Source organism: Solenopsis invicta, chromosome 5 (genome assembly GCF_016802725.1).
Source record: "Solenopsis invicta isolate M01_SB chromosome 5, UNIL_Sinv_3.0, whole genome shotgun sequence".
NCBI classification, from domain to species: Eukaryota; Metazoa; Arthropoda; class Insecta; order Hymenoptera; family Formicidae; genus Solenopsis; species Solenopsis invicta.
Genome location: NC_052668.1, coordinates 28350945 through 28368785, shown reverse-complemented (window position 1 = coordinate 28368785; position 17841 = coordinate 28350945). Strand labels below are relative to the sequence as shown.

Genomic DNA, 17841 nt, shown 5'->3' with positions numbered 1-17841 from the left:
TAAAGAATAACGCTGGTTGCGAAGGAAAGAATCGTTACTCCGCAGGACGTAATAATAGAATAACTTGCTTTTATACAATGATTTCTCGTTAATTAGATTAACTAGAATTAGTATTAAAAACATATCGTTTGTTTGAGACAAACTTTATATTTAAGTGTAATTATCCATTAAACTACTTTTAATATCAACTTCAATAAATCTTATTTAAAGGTATATTTCGCCGTTATCTCTATGAAACTTTCCCCCAGTGGTTCGGAAGAGGTTCGATAACTCCGTGGCCTGCTCGATCTCCGGATTACAATCCGTGTGATTTTTTTCTTTGGAAAACTATAAAAGAAAAAATATTTATGCATACCAACATCGAGACAGCTGACGAGATGACGGAATTAGTATTCCACACTATTAAGGGAATTAGTAATGTTCAAGTTCGAAGAGCTACGCAAAATGTACAGAAAAGAGCAAGAACGTGTATCGAAGTAGAAGAAGCACACTTCGAACATTTATTATAATTATAAGGAAATAAATAATTAATTTACGTTGATTTAATAAATTACAATAGCACCGAAACGTTTATTTTAGTTATGCATCTTAGGATCTTTAAGGTTTTTTTTTAAACAAGGTGGTGAGAGGGAGAGAGAGAGAGAGAGAGTGTGTGTTTTTTTTATTACAGCCGTTTCGCTGCTCGTCTATTCTCCAGCCACATAGTTTGTCAGCTCCGCTCCGCCCGTTTATTTTCCGTCACTGCTTTCTTTCTATAGACGGGCGCTCATTCGCTAACTTTAACATCATAGCATGGAACAGAAGGCTCAGATCAAAAAATGACTCAGGACTTTCTGACTTGGATTCGTGTCCTCTAACTCATGGTATACTCCAGGTCCCTTTGTTTTGTTACACCCTGTATAATGCTAGTATTTTGTTGACATCTTTTAATGCATTAAATTCTGCAATTAAATTTGTATTCTTCTCGCTAATCAGATTTGTAGCAACATTTTGCAAGATCTGCTTTCAAGAGATTTGATTATTTGGTATCCTTCTTTTCTAAAATATACTTCAGACCTACGAATTTATTCTTCCTAAACAGTACGATATTTTATATAATCTATATTTTGATTGCATTTGTATTGCGTTTGTATAACAATAATATTCTAATTAACGGACGAGCGACGGTGATCTCACCCCGATCCCAAGAATACGGTGACTCTCATGGCAATAACCGGATGTCACAAATTAAGTATTTATAAATTCATCAATTAAGGAGATCTGAGGTTGTTGCGTATACATTTTGCTTTACAAGTTTATTTTTCGAAATGAGAGGAATCGAACGGGTTTCATGACCGACTCGTTCACTCCTGATAGTACATGTTAAGGCATGCACGGACGGTTAGGCTATCCGCGTCTTTACATCCGCCCGCGCGCCTACAAACGGACAGTCGCCGAGCCAAAGGGATGACCAATCAGAATGCGGCTGCCAGGACGAGTACGCAATTTGCTGGAAGGAAAAGAGTGGGATCATCGCAACCCCGAAAGGATATATATATATCGATTGCTTATGGATCAACTCTCTCTTCTTCTCTTTTACTCATCTCGGGTTCAACGGGCTAGCGGCGGTTCGTTGGAACATTAGCAATACACAACAAATCACAACCCCGAGAGCGCATCGCGTTATACTTCTGGATAGTGAATAAGTGTCCTCTCGACAAACACGCGAAGACGTGCATGATCAAAATCACGAGATCGTGCAAAGAAGCGGTAAAGTACCGAACATTTTGGTGCCTCCTGTGAGGTCTCTTCCCTGGTTTGCGAAGAAGGTGTCATCCGGAGCAGAGGCCGTATATTCCATACGAAACGAAGGGTGCGCTACGAAGTCAACCAACGGCGTTCCCAGCGAGAGGCTCTTTGCATCACAAGGACAAGCTTGCCGAGAACAACGAAACAGGTCGATCAGGAAAGTACAAGTTAATTTAATTCGATACGAATTGCATAACGATGGCCACTAGAGTTAAAATACTAGAACAAAAACGAAGGACTCTAAAGGCACAGCTTACGAGTCTCGCGAATGCCCTCGATAAAAACAAATACGATAACGCGACATTAAAATTGCGCATTGCCCGATTAACGGAACTATATCACGCGTATGAAGAGTTCAATGCTGAACTCGTGGTGTTAGATCCGGACGATGAACACCAAGCGGAATTCATGGATATCAATGAAAGATTTTTTACTCTCGCGGGCAAAATCGATAATATTCTGTACGGAACGAATGCCTCGTCGAATGGTAGCGGCTTGACGAACGAAGACACTTGTAGATCTAATACAGCAGCCGCACCGGCGGTTCAAAGAAGGCGCATAAAACTGCCAGATGCCCCGATGCCTTCGTTCAATGGAAAATTCGAAGAATGGCTTTCTTTTAAGAACGCGTTTATTAATTTAATCGGGTCGCAATCCGATTTATCGGATCTAGACAAACTTCACTACTTGACGACCGCATTGAAAGGCGAGGCGGCCAATAAAATCAAGATTTTTGCGAACGATAAAATAGACTATGCTACTGCGTGGAATTTTCTAGAACGATCATATGAGGTAAAGCGCATATTAATAGTACGGCATCTCGCGTCTATAGTCAACCTTCCGGTGTTAGACAAAGAGAATACGAGCGGTTTAATGAAACTCGCAGATGATGCTCAACAGCATCTTGCAGCGTTAAAATCTTTAGGGGTCACAGTCGGTTCTGAAATGGTAGTATATCTTTTAGAGAGTAAATTGCCGAGACACACGATGGACAAGTGGGAAGCGTTAATTGAGAAAGATGAATTTCCCACACTCGAGCAAATGTGTGATTTTTTATATAGGACCGCGGTTTGCGCGTCGAGACGCGAGAAACCGAGATTATGCGAATCCGAACGAAACAAGGATACACCCCCGGCGAAAAAGGCACGAGTATCTTCCTCGAATCGGGCGTTCGTAGTAAACGCGTCGCGTAACTGCATCGTATGCAAGGATAAGAAACATCCACTTTATCTTTGTCATAAATTTAAGCAAATGTCTGTGCCGGATCGCATCGAGACGGTAAAAAATGCAAAAATTTGTTTTAATTGTCTACGATTTCATAAAGGAATACCGTGTAAATTCTCTAATTGTACAGTTTGCAAACGACGTCACAACACACTTTTACATCTTGAAAAACTGACAGATAAATCGGATGGAATTAACACTGAAATCTCTCAATCAAAGTGACTAGATAATTCGATCGGTAGTCAAGAAGCGAGTCTCGCGACGATATCATATTTCGCACCACAGTTGTTAACAAGCGCGATGACGTATGTCCAAGGTTCCGACGGGCGCAAGCTTAAGGGCCGAGCATTGCTAGACACGTGTGCCACGGCTAATTTTATTACCGAAACTTTCGTCAAACGTTTAGGCGTACCGATAATTAAACATTCCGCCACAATCGGTGCGATTGATAATGCCAGCACCGTGTCGAGAGGCATAGCACAAATTATCATCCATTCGATATACGATGAATATAGTAAATCGTTGACCTGCTTAATAGTACCTACGATTGCGGATATGATACCCGCCGAAACGTTTTCGCGCGACTCATTTAGAATTCCGCAAAATATCAGGCTAGCCGATCCAGAGTTTCACATTCCACGGGGAATTGATTTGTTAGTCGGATCCGGAACAACGCTATCGTTATTTTCCGTCGGACAAATTAATTTATCAAACAAACATCACGATCTATATCTACAAAAGACGCGACTCGGCTGGATAGTCGCTGGAAATCCGTCCGCGCTGAACTCTTCGAAATTCCCGACATGTCACTTAACGAGCTTAGAACGGCAATTAACCAAATTTTGGGAAATCGAGGAGATAACGACGGACAAACCGATGTCGGAACAAGACGCGCGATGCGAAGCGTATTTTTCAGAGACCGTATCTCGCGATAACAACGGGCGTTACGTGGTACGATTGCCATTTCGCAAGGATAACGTGCGTCTGGGCGATTCACGGGCCCTTGCTCTTAAACGATTGTTATCCCTAGAACGAAGATTCAATATAAACGAATCATTTAAAACCGGATATGTTAGGGCAATCGAGGAAAATATGGCGCTAGGATACATATCTCGAGTAGAAAATCCCGGCAGCGACGGCTATTACATGCCTCACCACGCGGTGGTAAAGGAAACCAGTACTACCACTAAAATTAGAATCATGTTCGACGCATCCGCAAAAACCAGCGAAGGAATATCATTGAATTCCTTGCTGATAACAGGGCCTACTATTCAAGACAAGCTATTCGTGCATTTGATTCGTTTCCGTACTTATAATTACGTTCTTACAGCCGACATTGAAAAAATGTATTGTCAGGTGCAGTTACACGAAAACGACCGACGCTATCAAAGAATACTATGGCGCGTAAACGAAGAGATCGAGACCTTTCAATTTAATACTCTTGCTTTCGGTGTCGCCTCATCCCCCTTCTTAGCAATACGCGCGATTCACCAATTAGCAGATGACGAACATCATGTCTATCCTCGAGCTGCGGCAATTCTCAAGCGGCATTTATACGTAGACGATCTGTTGACAGGCGCAGAAACTATCGAACAAGCGCAAATGATTAAAGTGATCGCGTTATTGAACCGCGGCGGATTCGTCATAAGACAATGGGCGTCTAACGACGAACGAGTCGTTAATGATCTGACTACTAATGCACTGCACGCGAATTTCATATTGAATATCGATCGTTCCTTAAAAACGTTAGGAATAACGTGGAAGGCGCGCGAGGACAAGATATGCTATTCGGCACACTCCATTGAAATACCGGGAAGACTAACGAAACGGAACATTCTATCGAAAATCGCGAAAATATTTGACCCAATGGGCTTGCTGGGCCCCGTGGTCTTATACGCGAAGAAACTAATGCAGGAAGTGTGGAAATGTAAGCTTCAGTGGGACGAATCCGTCCCGCAGGATTTACACACCGCATGGACGGAATTCGCTCAACAGCTGGCGTCGATAAATCAAGTTTCCGTCGATCGCAGGTTATTCGCGGAGGGTTACCGTGATATTCAGATACACGGATTTTGCGATGCCAGCAATGTCGGTTACGGGGCCTGTCTTTACGCACGATCGACAGGGGAAAGCGGAGAAACGACGATTAAATTAATTTGTGCAAAATCGCGAGTAGCACCGTTAAAAACTATAACGATCCCTCGACTAGAGCTGGGTGGCGCATTGTTACTCGCACGATTGTATATCGAAGCGAGTGGTGCGCTGAGCATCATACCTAGTAGAGTCATATTTTGGTGTGATTCAACAATCGTATTACACTGGTTGAAAACGTCACCTCACTTATTAAAACCCTACGTAGCAAATCGAGTCGCGGAAATCCAAGAAATTACCGGTCCGTGCGAATGGCGGCACGTAGGATCGCAAGACAATCCCGCCGACGCAATCTCTAGAGGGCAATTACCTCACTGCTTTTTGCAAAATAAAATGTGGTTCGAAGGACCTTCGTGGCTGAATCGAGAAGAAGGAGAATGGCCGTATTTAGTGACGCAATCCATAGAGGTACCTGAGTTAAAGCGAAGCGCATGTATGATAATTAAGCACAATGATTTTGAAATATTACTGAAATACGCGTCATACTCTAAATTGCTTCGCGTCATAGCTTACTGTTATCGATGGCGGCCCGGTAATAGACACATTGGCACACTAAAGACAACAGAATTAAACGAGGCTGAGACGCGAGTTTTGAGGCTTCTTCAATCCACGCAATTTTCAAACGAAATTAAACTGCTTAGAGAAAATAAGCAATTGCCAAGCAACAGCAAAATTGTCAATTTGAATCCTTTTTTAGATAATGACGGGCTAATCCGAGTAGGAGGGCGGTTACGATTGTCACATTTAACATTCCCACAAAAACATCCAGTTTTATTGCCTAGTCGACACAATTTAGTTGATAGCATTATTCGAGAAATCCACACGAGACAACATCATACGGGAATTCAGACTACGCTATATAACCTTAGACAAAAATTCTGGCTGCTTGACGGTAAAAACCAAGTGCGAAAGGTCGTGCGGGCATGCACGCGTTGCTTCCGTTTCCGTGCTAGTACAACCGAATATAAAATGGGAAATCTCCCCACGGTGCGCGTGCGTGAGGCAACACCTTTCGCGAACACGGGCATAGATTTCTGCGGTCCTTTCTTCATTAAGGAAAGGAAACATCGCAATAGAACGAAACTTAAGGTATACGTGTGCGTATTTATATGCATGACAATTAAAGCTGTTCATCTCGAGCTCGTGAGCGATTTGTCCTCCGATGGATTTCTCGCGGCATTAAGAAGATTTATAGCAAGACGAGGGATGCCGGAACATCTTTATTCCGATAATGGAACCAATTTCGTCGGAGCTAACAATCAATTGAAAGAAATGTACGCGCTTTTTAATTCCGAACCTCATCAAACTCTCGTAAATCAGTTCGCAAGCCAGCATCGTATAGTTTGGCATTTTATACCGCCCGCCGCGCCACATTTTGGCGGATTGTGGGAGTCGACGGTGAAGCTCTTCAAGCATCACGTCAAACGCGTTGTAGGGGACTCTTTGTTCACCTTTGAAGAGTTAAATACATTTATAACCGAAGTCGAGGGCATTCTCAACTCTAGGCCAATTACGACACTTTCTTCTGATCCGAATGACCTTTCGGCATTGACGCCGGCTCACTATCTTCTCGGCAAGCCATTAACAGCACTTCCAGAGGGTAACGTTAGCTCTATTCCAGTAAATCGATTGTCTGCATGGCAACACATTGCAAAGGTCCGACAAGATTTTTGGGCCCGTTGGCATCTGGAATATCTTAACGAGCTTCAAAAACGCAGTAAATGGTTCAAAAACGGACCAAAACTTGAGGCCGGAACAATTGTACTTATAAAAAATAAAGGACTGCCGTGCACACAATGGGCGCTAGGCAAAATCACAGCCTTGCATCCTGGTGACGATGGAGTCGCACGGGTCGCCACCATAAAAACGGCAAATGGAGAATTAAAACGCTCCACTAGACTGCTCTGCCCATTGCCAGTCGAATAACGACAAAAGGGAAACTACATAAAATCACAAGTTTCTCACAATGGCGATTACAATGGCCGTGACTCAAACGATTCGTTCTAGGCGTTGTCACGGACCCGTAACACGTGACTCAGACGATTCGTTCTAGGCGTTGTCACGGACACGTAACACGTGGCCCAGGCGAATAGCCCAAGGCGTTGCCACCATTATAATATGCCAGATTTTGGCAAGCAAGAAAAACACACTCACACGTTGGTACGTCATGTCGTGGCTCAGGCCGGCGGCCTAGGCGTTGCCGCGACCTACCAGCAAATGTTGCGATTTAAACAAATAGCCTTAGGCGTCGCCATTGGCATACAAAAATACTGATCACGAGTACTCGATACGAACACATAAAAATAAATGAGATCTCATGCGACTAATTATAACGATTCTCTTAGAATCTCATGCGACTAATTATAACGATTCTCTTAGAATCTCATGCGACTAATTGTAACGATTTTCTCAAACCCCATGCGACTAATTGTAACTCTAGGTTATCATGCGTTTTGATCGGTGCTCTCTCAACGGGGGGAAGATGTTGCGTATACATTTTGCTTTACAAGTTTATTTTTCGAAATGAGAGGAATCGAACGGGTTTCATGACCGACTCGTTCACTCCTGATAGTACATGTTAAGGCATGCACGGACGGTTAGGCTATCCGCGTCTTTACATCCGCCCGCGCGCCTACAAACGGACAGTCGCCGAGCCAAAGGGATGACCAATCAGAATGCGGCTGCCAGGACGAGTACGCAATTTGCTGGAAGGAAAAGAGTGGGATCATCGCAACCCCGAAAGGATATATATATATCGATTGCTTATGGATCAACTCTCTCTTCTTCTCTTTTACTCATCTCGGGTTCAACGGGCTAGCGGCGGTTCGTTGGAACATTAGCAATACACAACAAATCACAACCCCGAGAGCGCATCGCGTTATACTTCTGGATAGTGAATAAGTGTCCTCTCGACAAACACGCGAAGACGTGCATGATCAAAATCACGAGATCGTGCAAAGAAGCGGTAAAGTACCGAACAGAGGTGACACCGTTGCTCGATACCGGAAACACCCAAGATAATAAAATCAGGGAGCTGGAAGACGCACGTGTGCATCCCTTTGAGTTCTGATGCCCGACACCCGCATAGCAACAAATCAAAGAATTTTTTGACATTTAATGCTTCTGAGAGTTCAATTGTCAAACCTGCCGCTTTCTCGGATAACAATTACCGAGGAACATAAAAAAGACGTAAAAGTAAATATTGCACGTGGGTGTATTAATGAATAAAGTGGTGCACACGGCCCTCGAAGGGACAAAGGGAATCATAGATGAAAAATAGTATAAATAGGTGCGTCTTCTAGCGGAGCGCACAGTACACAGTTCACTTCAGACAGTTCAGTTCAGAGCAGTCTACTCTAACAGTTTAACCAACAAGTAGTAAGTTTCAATCATAAGTTTATCTTTCCTGACGGGCTTTTCTCTCTTACGGATGATTTATACATATTCACATTACAATTTCCCCTCCGAATCGAATCAAGCTCTGTTTGATTTCCATTCTGGATTAAAACGAGTGTCGGCTCGATTTGATTCAAAGAAATTTAAACTTTCTGGATTTGAATCGCCCTCTTCCGATTCGATTCAGACTTACACTATTTTCTAAATCAACTACCTTCCCATCCCCTCTCCCCAGCTAAAAATCTTTTTTTTTATTTTTATTTTTTATTCTTTTTTTTTCTTCTTTCTCTTTCGTATATTAGAGAGAAAAGGGGGTCAAACATTTGTGTTATTTTCGTTCTAGTGAATAACCATATTTCACCCAAAATACACAAAAATAAGTCTCGTGCCGGAGCCCGCCACCGTCGGAATCGCAGAAACCGGAGAACAAGAAAGCTTGCTGCGTCGCTCAATCTCCCTTCTGAAGCAATACCGTTTATCGCTAACTTATTTAAATTAGGATAACAAACCTTACATAACAAACAATTCAATGTCTCGATAACTTCCGGTAACACACCCACCAGTTCTTTCGCTGAACCCTCTTACTCTCCAGTCGCTTTCGACGAAGAGGAACCGTCAACCCCCTCCGAACACATAAATTCACCCGCCTCTATTTCGAGTCAACTCACGTATAGGATCTTCCCCTATCTCCCTGTCTCCACCTCCAAACCCCGAGGTTCCGGACTTCGGGGAGGACGGATTTCTGCGGAGATCTCCGAGCCCCGAGTTCCTCGATCTCGAGGAGGAGGAAGAACCTCCCTTAGAGCCTCCGATCTTCGGATCCCACGATCTCGAAGATGCACCTCCTCACCCTTCTTCTGTCCCCAGCGTGGAATATGTAGATGAGCTTCCACCACTTCCACCTCGTTCGTTTTTCGCTCCTGGCCCCCTCCAGTCTTTAAACGCCATCCTGTCTGTCCTCCCTTTGTGTTCCAATTCCTTCCCTCCTGGCGCATTTTCAGTTGGGCCTGACCAGTTCGATCTAGAAACCGTTCGCGCCTACCTTCCCCACCTCTCTCCTGACGGTACTATTCCCGTCTTCTTCCCCCACACGTACCCAAATTATTATTTAGTCCCGAAATTAATGTTCCTCAACCAATTTCGCTACTGTAAGAGAAATTAGAGAATAATATTTCTAGATAATATGGACACAATTACACATACACACGTGCGCATACCCTGTTCGTTACATTAGTATAGAATATTATAAATGTAAATATATATATGTATATATATATATATATATGTATATATAAATGTGTATAATTGTTAACTTCGAGCTTTGTATCACGAGTCTGCGGATTTTTTGTTTTTTTTTATTATTACTAAACTATGTTCCTTAACAGCTCTAATCTGTAATAAATTACTTTTACATAGAATTAAATTCTTTTTTTTTCTCATATATATATATTTATCTTTTTTTTTTAATAAATCAATGATTGATTATAAGGAACTTGATTAATTTCTCAACCTGACTTATCATCCCTCGCTCTATTAAGCCAAGCACTAGGTCCGATCCCAAGGTAAAGCAATTAAATTTGCTGCCTCAAAACAGGACCGAGGGACGCGGAACACCCTGAATGTTTGTCATTGGGCCCCCCGCTGTGGACCCATTGACCCATATATTCCGGGTTGTCGACGCGGCCTGCCTGTGCCTCGTGGGCACATTCTCAAGTTGTTACGTCTCTCCTTTCTCCCTCTATGTCTTACCTATTCTACTTCAATTCTGGACGTAACACTATGTATGTACACTGTGAAAAAAATTTTTGTAATTTAAGTAAATTAGGGCCATTCAAGCAAATTATTTACTTTACATAAATAAATATTACTTGTTTGTAGAAAATATTATTTCTTTAAAGTATTATTTATTTTTTTGAAGTAATATTTATTTGTGTGAAGTAAATGATTTGCTTGAATGGTCCTAATAATATATTTACATGAATCACGAAAATTTTTATTCTCATTGTAATAATGACTACTGTTAGTAAGATTTTTATTCATATAAAAATTAATTTTTAAGGGTACACGATAGTGTCGTAACTGAGAAAGCGATCTTTAACAAATTTCGATAGATTGGACTTTTTATATTATCAGAACGATTAAATTTGCAAAGATATCTCGACTTTTTAACCCTTTCAGTGGTAGACAGGGGCCAAACTGAGTGGTTTAAAACGGCAGCTAGCTCGGAATACATAATGGCCACATATTACATCTGGAGCAATAAATAGAAGCAAAAAAGGAGAAATCGTGCAATGACAAAATTACAAGCAACGATGCTTATTCTAATATAATAATTCATACGAACGAACAAAGCCTGGACTCGAAAGAGGAAAAAATCTAAAACGCTATTAAAATCTGGCAACAATCAAAGATAAGATTGAGTCGCGACGCCGGACGGAAACTATAAAACTATAAAATCAAAAATTACAACCCCGGCTTTGTTTGTTCGAACCTATATTTCATCACGAACGGAAAGATGATTCATGTGGAAAGCGAGTCCCAAATAAACGGACGCGGCGATATAAAAAAAATCGGGACGTTCTAAGAAGAAAAACCATAAGATAACAAATCCCTTAAGCGATTGGGTGATGCAACTGCTCGCCCCTCTTAAAGTTAAGAAAAATTAGGAGAAGATGGAAAATTAGCCAACCATTAGATCATCCGAGAAGATGATTGGTGGTGAGCGTTGGTGAACTACCCAACGAATAAGCTCAAAATTTTGACAACAAGAAATCTCCAAGGGAAGGGAAAAGTTCTAAAAGCTTTACCCAATCAAATCTTTATCTCACCCACTAAACTAACCCCACGCCCTTTTCCTAAGCCCTATAAAATGCGAAATTTCAAACGCCTCGAGCATTCAAGTTTGCACTCACATCCACGCGTTGTAAGTATCGAAGCTGTGCGCGTTATTTTCAAAATCGTTTTGAACTTAGAATCTGTGCTTAAGAATCACATACATTAAAACTCCAAGCGGCCCATCGTTGAAGCATCTCCCAGAGCGGACAGCCTGCGCTGCGTCAAGCACTTTTCAATCCGCAGAATTCCATAGTTTCTTCCCTTTCTCTTCTCGTCTAACTAATAAGTAAGTTTTTTTCTTTTTTTTCTCTTTTTTGGTTTTACTTCAATTTTCCATTCAACTCGCCAGGAATCAATCGCTAATGAGCAATCAATGAGCCGTTCATGTCCCAGCTCCTTGTTTCCGATATTATTATTTTTATTTCGGATTAATACAGCAATTCTCATTTTAAACAATTCCCGACTTTTCCTCTAAATATTTCTTAAATCTCTACGTAAATGTAAATGTCCTACTTCTATTCTTAAATCTTAGGTTTTGATTTGATTTAATAGTTAAAATATGAATCTCAACGCATAATTACGAATTTATTAAAGAATAAGTTAATTCCATCTCCTCCTGTACACATAATAACGCGTATAGTTTAAGTTTTCAAAATTAATTATTTGTAATACCTATGTTAATTCAATATGTATAGTTTCTAGATCAATTATTCAATATGCACTGTTTAGCTTTCTCAATTAAACACTATACTTATAGCAATAGATAATTTACACAACATTAATTCTTAAATATTTGTATTCTTGATAATTAATCATGTTCTATCTTGTAAATCTCAATGTTTCCAAACCTCAAAAATAATGTTAACTTCATATTAAACAAGGAACTTAAATTTTAATCTTTAGCATAATCATTACCTAATCGTTTTATATTTTAAATAAACTAACTGATTTCGTACTCCTGTTTTAGTTGATAATGATCACCTTGTTATACTGCTTTCTTTTTTCTATTAAATAACAATAACCGATTATGTATTTATTTGCTAATTCTTTTAAACCTTATGTATGTAAATTTCAAGTATCAGAATATATGCTAAGTCTTGTTTAAAAAGAAAAGTTTAAATGTAAAATTTTATTTCATCAACCCATCTCGTACTCACACTAACCTCCCGACTTAAAAAGATTGCACTCGGTCCGATCCCGAGTTATAGAGATTGAATTCTCTGACTCAAAATAGGACCAACGATCGCACGATTCTGAAAAGGCGTTAAAGCGTGTCATTACACGTTGACGCATAATTTCGGAATCATCAAAAGTGCGTTCGGCTCGTGCTGCACATCCCACTAGTGCGGTCACGAGAATACTAGAGTTTTTGTTGCATCCTTCCCTGCCTTCCTCAAGTCCCAGGCATCTTTTGAGAGATAGTCTTCCTTTCCTTAAGGCTGGATATAACATTTGCAACAAAAAACTTTTTAAGGATTTAAAAAAAAATTAACAAAAGACACTATTTGATCAACACCCGAAAATTGCAGTCAATGCCAACAAATTGAAATTGCTATAAAAGAAAAAAAAGTAGAACTGTGGGTCAAATATAATGTGTGTGATTTGGCGTAGAATCCTATATACTTATGTTTAGCACAATTCAATAAAATTACGTTTTTTTAAATGTTAATAATTGAATTTTTTTCATCCTACTATAACATTTGTAAAAGATTATTAAGACATTGTATATTATAGGAAATATTTTTATTTAATTGGATTTTTATAAGTGTTGAATTTTTGTAAGTAAATCAAAACTTACTTTTGGATTTCTGGATCAGAGGCGATTTTTGAATCCAAATAAGCAGTTGAAACAGCTGCAAGACGCTTTCTGAGAATCTGTTTCTCTAAAATATTTTGATTTTCTGTAATAATATTGTTGTATCCCCGCAAAGGGTGAGGTTCGGATGTAAAGGAAAACTCGTGTAGGCCGATATTTAATGCTCGTTTATTTCTCGAGTCTAACTACACGTCCGATAGCTGTGATGTGCCGAACGGGAAAGCGCTCGGCGATCCGTGGTACGCGTGTATATTCCCACTTGTTATCCCCAGCGCCATCCTAATTCGCTCGCGTGTCCTATCACGCTACTGTGTTTACGTGCCTAATTCGAAGTGATATGTAAGCATGTAACAAATATAAAAGCGCATTAGGACATTCATTATACTGCTACCGGCGTAGTCGAGCTTGCTTTTGTGATTTTCTTGTTTACTGTGATATGTAGATAGATTTAATAACGATTTTTAAACCCGATCAACCAAAATACATCTCTTCAACTATCTCTAAAATTAAATATAAGAAATATGTTGTAAATAAGACAAAAAACTTATCGTGATAAGCCACCACAGAGCCCTGCTTGGATATTTTTTTACTTTGCGCGAACTCAATTCGGTGTAGTTTTGTCTTTATTTATTTATTTTTTTTTTTCATTGAAATTATAAATGTCTTTCAAAAAAACTATCGTTTTTTTTCACTGGTTGAGGCACTGGTTGAGGCACAACTTGAGGCACACAAACATGTAACAATTACTCGCGTTAAACGCGGCGTATATCTATAAAATCACAATCGCGGCTATGCAAATAATCAATTCGCAAAAACAGTAAATTAATTGTATATTTGAGAATAATTGTGTTGGCTGTGTGTAGCGGAAATATACTCGTGTGCGAAATAGCTCGAATGTGCAACTAGAGGCCTGTCGCGGGTTCGCAAAAACTAGCTCAAACTCCCTCAGTCGTGTGCGCTGTCTTAATAGAGCAAGACGGAGAGTAAATAAAAACGAAATTAATTTACTGTTCACTGAGAAAAACGATGAAATATTAGCTCGGAAATTTTCTGCGATTCGCGTAGGTTCCGTTTGAAATTACCGGTAGGATAGTTGGGAACGATGCTTCCTTCCTTTTTTTATTTTTTTTTTGTTTTTTGACATATATAGGGTATTTAGAATAAAAACTAAATTGAAAAATTCTGAACCATTTTTTTCTATAGAATGCTTAATAAAAGCAGTAATTACTAAATAAAACTAATTCAATCAGACATGCGTTGGTAAACCGCGCGAAGTTGTAGAGGCAACTAGCAAGTTATTAATTAGCATGTTTTCAAGAATGGGGCCCTAAGCGCGCGGTTTACCGACATATGTCTGTTTAAAGGATGGCGTGCTTTAATTGCATAATGCAATTGATTGCATTAGCTTTACACAATAATTACTGCTTTATTAAGCATGTACAAAAAAAAAATGGTTCAGGACTTTTTGACTCAGTCTTTAACAAGGAATAACACTATATAATTGGTGAGCGCTTTTTAAGAAACACTCTGTACATATATCAAGAAATTTTAAACAGTGAAATGGATTGAAAATTTAGATTGACAGTTTCCACTCAATATTGAATAAGAGAAAGTCTTGGATATTCCAATATAACCGTGTAGCTTTTATATATTAAAGCTTTTCATTACACAAGTCATAGATTTCCGACTTTCACTACCCTACCGTAAATTTGGTATGTGAATCATATATCAATAGTACGAATGATATATGAATCATATCTGATCGTATAAGAATTATATGCGAATCTTATACGAATCTTATGCGATCACATGCTAATCGCATGATTAGACATATGATGGTATACGAATTACATATCACCGTTGGACATTTGTTTCGGAATCACATGTGACATGTTTGACATATGTTCCGAATCATATAAGATTGCATATAAAATACATACGATTTTTAGATGACTCGTATGCGACCACATGGCAATCGCATTATTAGACATACGATCGTTATGCGATCACATACGAATTACATATCACGGGCGGAAATTATATAGAATCACGTGTTTAACATGCGGATTTATTGTATAAGAATCATATATGATTCTATAGCACATCCATCATATACGATATACATCTCATACGAAATGCATGCATATTTTGTCAAGCGTAACTCTAATTAAATCATTGAAGTCATCATTGAAAAAGTCTTCTGAAACTGAATTTCTTTTCGCATAACGACAATAAATGTTAACTCGATTTATAAATTATCTTACATTTGTTTATTTATTTGCAATAATTATAATTATATTCTAAATAATTATTTTATTTTGGCTGTTACACATTGGATAATATACATATATTGTCGATGTATTTAAAATCAGTTTATTTTTTGTAATCTATGCAGTATTCGAACCTTTTTACAGATTATTAATGATATTAATAATGAAAAATATATAATCATATATGAACTTTTAGACGAAATAGGTTCATGAATGAAGAAAATTCAATTTATATCCTAATGAGCAGACAATATTATGTCCTGATACGACCGTATATAATTTTATATCTGGACATGCCTGGAATTTTTAGCAGGTCCAGGGACTGAGCAACCGTGCGCACCTACATCGCTGTGTGTCACTACCCATTCGAACTTGCACCGCTGCGTTAACCGAATCCGCGGCACTGAGCGTCACATCGTTCATTCATCTTCCACTTTACGCCAAGAAGTAAGTTTGAACCGTCCGTTCCTTTCTTTTCTCGCCCCCTACGCTTTTAACATATTTTTATATTTACTTTTTCTCTCTCGTAAGAAATTTCTTTAATTTCGGATACTTATTCCCTCTCTTATTCATTTACTATTTGCCTAAAAATTTAATCGAGTCTGCCCTTGATTTAAACAACTCTATTTCTTTCTCTTTTTTCTTCAATTTCCTATTCTATTCTATTCTATACTCTTTCGCAGATTTTTTCGAGTAAATTTCGGAAAACTTTAAACTCTTTTCTTATTCTATTTACTTTGCAGATTTTTTTTTCGAGTAAATCTCGGAAAAATTCAAACTCATTTTTTATTCTATTTACTTTGCAGATTTTTTTTCGAGTAAATCTTGGAAAGATTCAAACTTTTTTCTTATTCTATTTACTTTGCGGATTTTTTTGAGTAAATCTCGGATGGATTCAAATTCATTATTTCTTCTTCTCTTTTTAAAGATTTAGTCAAGAAGCTTGTTCTTGGGCAGATTCGAAATATTCTTTTCTCTATTCTCATTTCGAGAATTCAACCAAACCTCTTTTCTTTTTCTTTCAAGTGAATTCAACCCGTTCGATTTTATCAAATGGTTTATTTAAATTAATTTATTATTGACGAAGAGAGAAATGGTTCAATTCACTAATCAATTTTAGTGAACAAAATTCCCCCGCAACCAGCCCGTAAATGAAAATCTTGGGCAGCGGTTAAAAATTGGCGGAATTGTTAGAATCGCCGGCAACGGAAAATAAGGGCGCTGCACGAGACATTTGCGGCAAGAGTAGAAGCCGTCGCCGCGGAACTTCACGCGCACTTAGGCCGTGATACGCTTGAGCCCTCCTATTCGCTGGCCCCGCTAAACGAAAAGGAGCCTCATTTCCCCCTCGACGCCCAAGCTGATTCCCCCGCATCAACATCAAGCCTTGATGTCTCGATCCTTGCTCAATCCGAATCACAGTTCCGTGACCTTAATCCGTGATCTTAAATGTCCAAGTTCTGTGACTCTCGGATCGCGGTCTTTAAACTCGTACGCGGCGCAAGTCTCGGTCGAGAGAAAAAAGTGTCAGTTGAAACGTCCCTGGTTGGGATCTGCAGACCATTGTGCATTGCATCCGGAACACCTCCGACCGGACCTACCATCTCCCGTCGAGTGCGGCCCAGTTTGAAGGCCTGCGGCTCCGAGAGAAACACATTCACCTACATCAACACTCACACTACAATCTGCAAGCAGTAAATCCTGAATCAACCGTTTTGTTTCGCTCTTGTTTTTTCGAGCACCCTTTCTCTCTCTAGTGCGAAAGACTTTAATATAAACATAATATATTTAATAAGTTTTTTACTCTTTTCTTCCCATACTCCTCTCCATACTCTCTCTCTCTCTCTCTCTCTCTCTCTCTCTCTCTCTCTCTCTCTCTCTCTCTCAATCTCTCTCAATCTCTTTATTTTTTAATTCTTTTTTTTCTTGGGATTCACTCGTAAGAGTTAATCCAAAGAATCTCTTTATTCTTTTCTTTTTTGGGATTCGCTCGTAAGAGTTAATCCGAAAGAATCTCTTAATCCTTTTTTTTTCTTGGGATTTGCTCGTAAGAGTTAATCCGAAAGAATCTCTTTATTTTTTAATTCTTTTCTTTCTTGGGATTCACTCGAAAGAATTTTTGTTTCTTTCTCTCCCCTTAGATTCTGTCGAACTTTTTAAATTTCCGATCTCTTTCCTCGGTTTCACTCGAACCCTGTTCGAGTTAACCCGAGAGAGTGTCTAAATTTTAACTTTTCGCCAAACGGAGAGAAACGGAGTATTTTTATTTTTAGTGAATAAAGTCCCCAAAGTTCACAAAAACCGGTCCCGATCAGCCGCGAAGCGCCGCCGGAATCGTCGCAATCGCCGAACCCGCCGCCT

The 17841-nt window shown here is 39.4% G+C and overlaps 1 protein-coding gene across 1 annotated transcript; it reads left to right on the top strand.

The window, feature by feature from the left end:
• The first annotated feature begins 3312 nt into the window (after window positions 1–3312).
• LOC120357782 lies at window positions 3313–7089 on the top strand. Its single transcript, XM_039449278.1, has one exon. It carries the CDS (start codon window positions 3313–3315, stop codon window positions 7087–7089), a length of 3777 nt encoding a protein of 1258 aa, XP_039305212.1.
• Window positions 7090–17841: the final 10752 nt, after the last annotated feature.

Coding starts and splice junctions, on each gene's coding strand:
- LOC120357782 (XM_039449278.1), top strand. CDS start 3,313: ATGACGTATGTCCAAGGTTCCGACGGGCGCAAGCTTAAGGGCCGAGCA.